We start from the raw sequence: 4,634 nt of genomic DNA, 5'->3' as shown, positions 1-4,634 counted from the left end.
AAAAAAAAAAAAAAAAAAAAATGAATTTCATGAATTGTTTTATTAAACTGATGATACTGTTCACAAAGTTACTTTGATGTTCAGCAGTTCCTAATTGGTTTCTACCTTGAAGGCAGAGTGACTTAAACATCTACTGTTTAGTGAGTTTCCCACATCCAATCTCCCAACCCTATCTGAAGGTTTTGGTAAAATCAAAAGAGATGATGGTACGGATGCAAAACTAAAGGAAAATTCAATCTCTTTAAACAGGAGTATAGTCAAGTCCATCCTTACAAAAACTCTACAAACAGGAAAGTAATGTTAATGCAATTGATTTAGCAAATGTTTTTCACTGGCATGATCACGTGAAAATGGGATTTCTCACTCAAGGACCGCGGAATTACCATAGCTGGTTAGTAAGTACCAAGCATTATCTATTGTAAGTTTTTCCCTGCTCTGAGACTTTCTAAACGTTACTGGTCTGTGTTTACAACTTCAGTTGGGGTAAAAACAAAGCCAAGTGTGGGTTTGAAATTTTAAAAACAGGCTCCTTCATCGATGGATTTTACTTTAACAAAAGTGTTTACACTTTCCTGTTCATTTCAATTAGTGGACTGCATGTCACTCCTGGGCCCCAGGCAGGTATTGGCTACCGTCACCACCAAGAACTTGGGCTTTGTGGGAACGGGAGGGGATGCGACTGCGAGTATCCAAGTGACCAAAACCAAACCCGGGCGCGGAGGCGAAGCCTGTCTGGCCGCTGTCCGGAAAGGGGCAGGGGCCCGGGGTCGGGGAGCCGGGCGCAGCGGCGTCTCTCCAGCCCCCGGCCGCGGGCTTAGCAGGGTGTGCAGCCGCGAGGGAGCGCTGCCGGGCGGGGCGGGGTAGGTCCCAAGGCAGAGGGAGAAGGGCGCGCCTCCCCACGGGTCCCGGCCCCGCTGTGGTGGGGAAAGGCCGGCTGCGAGAGTCCTCGATACCTGACACAGGGCCAACTCCTCCTTTAGGCTGCTCAGCTCTTCCTCCAGCAGCTGCGTCCGGGTCACCATCGCCTCCTCTACCGAGATGCCCTCTAGCCGTCTGGACCCCATGGGCGCGCTGAGGAGGGGAGCATGAGCCGGAGCTGCCCCAGCAGGCCCTCGCCGGCCCCCTGACCCTTCTTCGCCCAGCCAGATTTTATCACTTTTGTCCGCGACCACCTCCCGCGCTGCGCCGGCAAAACCCGAGGCCTCGCTGCGCACTGCGTGTACCTCAGCTCCCCGCCCAACACGTGGGGACCTGGGGCCCAACTGTCGCGCTTGGGGCGGAGGGTACGGTGAGGGAGGCGAACGCGCCGCCATGGCTGCAGCAGCTAACGGGTCAAGTTCCCTGTTGGAAACTCCACCTCCCTTTCCCCAACCCGGCGAGCCCGGAACGCTGAGCCGCGCATGCGCGAGTCTTTTCCCGCCTTGGCCAGCGGTGTCTCGTGTTCTGTGGCCCTGGCCGGCTTCCCGCGGGCAATGAGCCCAGCGCGAGCGTTGGGGTACGCACGCGCCGTGGCCCGAAAGGGTGAGGTCGGTCAGCCGGGCGGGCCATCCCGAGGTCCTGTGCCTGAGTCCTTGGCCAGGATCGCCTGGATTTCCCGCCTACCTAAAGCCCTGCCCGCCACTTCCATCCCACCTCTTAAAGCCTTCCTTGACAAGCCCCCAGCCACAAATGATCCTTAACTGTGAAATCCCTCTCCTTCAAGGTCCCTGCCAACTCGTGCGTCACGTTTCATTGACCGCCCTGGAGTGTCAGTTACACGGCTAATCTCTCCAGCGCTATTGTAAGTTCCTTGAGGATCAAGGCATAAGTTTTACACTTAAGTGTTTTCTTCACACCCCTTGGCAAAACTGCTGTAAGTACAGCTGACATCCAGCTGACTAATGTCAAGGAGATGTGGAAAGCCTTGTGCTGAGCTGGAACTATCAAGCAGGTTTCGAACTTGAATGATGATCCTTTGTACACCCTTTGTCTTTTGTTTTGCAAGAGTCATGATTTCCTTTGTTTTTATGTCAGCTTCTTTATGCCTTGGCTGGGTATCAGAGGGAATGTAGCCCACATTGCTGAACAGTTTGGGTCCTTGAAGCAGTTTAAAATCAGTAATTTGGAGCGTGGTTGAAGAAACAAGACCTACTTTATCTTTTGTTCTCTTTTTTTTCTTTTTCTTCTGGCTTTCTTTATAAACTTCAAATAGGCAATAATCTTCTCTTTCTTTGCCCTTCAAATACTTTGTTACTATTGATAAGATTAATAAGCAAATGCATACTGAGCTGGCACCAGAACATTCCTGAAAGTTAGAACTGCCGTATTCTTCAGAAAGGGTTCCAGAATACTTGGGGAAAGCTGAGATGGGGGTTGAGAGTAGAAGTAGAGGGATCACCACTTTACTGTTAACTTCATTTAATCAAAAAATCACTATCTGTACATGAGAATCTAGTCAGGATGCCAAAAGATCCTCCCAATTAGAATCCTGCCAAGTCAAGCAAGATAAGTGGACTTCCTTCAAACCGAAGGTGAATTCCTCACAAAAATTTATAAAAGGGTACATTAGAAAAAGTATGTTTATAAACCTGTCTTAGAACTAGCTAACCTACTGAACATTTACCATATGCTGAGTCCAGTGTTAAGCACTTATCATATATGAACTCAATACATATGTCACCTTCAATTAGATTATTATCTATCTCCATTTTTACTAGTGAGGAAACAGACTTGCAAGGTTACTGTAACTTCTCTGAAATTCCATGTCTGGTATCAGAAAAAGCTAGGCTTTGAATTCACTGAATTTCACTTAACTCTGAAAACCTGTAGTTTGATCGCTATCCTGTCTCCACACCTGTGACTTGAAATACAACATTTGGTCTTGATAGCCTGTGAGATTTCACTAGACTTAAGACTGGCAAGTCTAACAACATAAGTTACATGTTTGGCCCCAAATCAGTATTAATGCACACTTTTAATTACTATATGTCATTCACTCCAAAGGACATCATTTCACCTGATCATAAAAAGATTCTTTTGAAAAGCAGTGGCATAAATATGTATATGCGACCCCCCCAAAAGGATAATATCCTTACTCTTTGACTAGGCATTTTTTTAAATTTTGTCTTTATTGGAGCAAAACACACAAAATACACAACATAAAATTTACCATCGTAGGCATTTTAAATGGCTACAAATAGGCCAGGTGCGGTAGCTCGCGCCTGCAATCCCAGCACTTTGGGAGACTGAGGCTCCCAAAGATCACTTGAGACCAGGAGTTTGAGACCAGCCTGGACAACACAGTGAAAACCCGTCTCTGCTAAAAATACAAAAATTAGCTGGGAGTGGTGGTGCATGCCTGTAATCCCAGCTACTAGAGAGGCCATGGCAGGACAATCATTGGAACACAGGAGGCAGAGGTTGCTGTGAGCCGAGATCACACCACTGCACTCCAGCCTGGGTGATAAAGTGAGACTGTCTCAAAAATTAATAAATAAATAAAATGGCTACAAATAAAGATCAGTAGCATTAACTACATTCATCATGTTAGGCAACCACCACCACTACCTAGTTACAGAACATTTTCAGCACCGGAGATAGAAACCACATGCCCACATTAGTATCTCCACATTCTCACCACCCCCAAGCCCCAAACAACCACTAATTCCCTTTATGTCTCTATGGTTTTGCCAGTTTTGGATATTTCATATTAATGGAACCATATAATATGTGGCCTTTTCTGTCTGGTTTCTTTTATTAGCATAATGTTTTCAAGGTTCATCTATGTTGTGGCATGTATCAGTACTTCATTCCTTTTTATAGCTGAAAATACACCATACAGTGGTTCTTTCTGCCTTTTGCCTATTGTGAATAGAGCTGCTGTAAACATTTATGTACAGGTTTTTGTCTGAACACTGATGTTCAATTTTTTGTTTACATACCTATGAGTAGACTATCTAGGTCATATGTTTAATTTACTGAGGAATCACCAAATTATTTTCTACAGTGGTTGTGTCATTTTACCTTCCTATAAGCAATGTATTGACATTCTAATTTCTCATCATCCTCACCAACGCTTATTTTTTTGTTTTGTTTTGTGTGTGTGTGTGTGTGTGTGGTTTTTTTTTTTTTTTTTTTTGCTCTTCTATTATTATACTTTAAGTTATAGGGTACATGTTCATAGCATGCAGGTTTGTTACATAGGTATACATATGACATGTTGGTGCGCTGCACCCGTTAACTCATCATTTACATTAGGTATATCTCCTAATGCTATCCCTCCTCCCTCCCCCCACCCCACGAGGCCCCGATGTGTGATGTTCCCCACCCTGTGCCCATGTGTTCTCATTGTTCAGTTCCCACCTGTGAGTGAGAACATGCAGTGTTGTTTGTTTATGGCCAGTCTAGTGGGTGTAAAGTGCTGTCTCCTTGCGGTTTTCATTTGCATTTTTCCCCATGACTAATGACAATGAGCATATTTTCATGTATTTGTTGGACATTTGTTTCTCTTCTTTGGAGAAATATCTATTCATTCAAGTTCTTTGACTATTTTTTAATTGGGTTATTTGTCTTTTTGTTGTAGAGTTATAAAAGTTCTTTATTGGCAGACAATTTTTAAGAAAAGAAACGTGCACATTTCCAGAACTATGCATAAG

The 4,634-nt window shown here is 44.9% G+C and overlaps 1 protein-coding gene across 1 annotated transcript in view; it reads right to left on the bottom strand.

The window, feature by feature from the left end:
* Positions 1 to 1,382, bottom strand: part of CNTLN (centlein) — a 7,621-nt gene extending 6,239 nt beyond the window's left edge. The window contains exon 1 of the mRNA XM_017890736.1: positions 954 to 1,382. Coding sequence (XP_017746225.1) covers positions 954 to 1,313 — 360 coding nt within the window. The 5' untranslated portion in view covers positions 1,314 to 1,382. The remainder of the gene's footprint in view (positions 1 to 953) is intronic.
* Positions 1,383 to 4,634: the final 3,252 nt, after the last annotated feature.

Source organism: Rhinopithecus bieti, unplaced genomic scaffold, assembly GCF_001698545.2.
Source record: "Rhinopithecus bieti isolate Rb0 unplaced genomic scaffold, ASM169854v2 scaffold_71, whole genome shotgun sequence".
NCBI lineage: Eukaryota > Metazoa > Chordata > Mammalia > Primates > Cercopithecidae > Rhinopithecus > Rhinopithecus bieti.
This window is presented reverse-complemented; position numbering and strand designations above follow the sequence as displayed.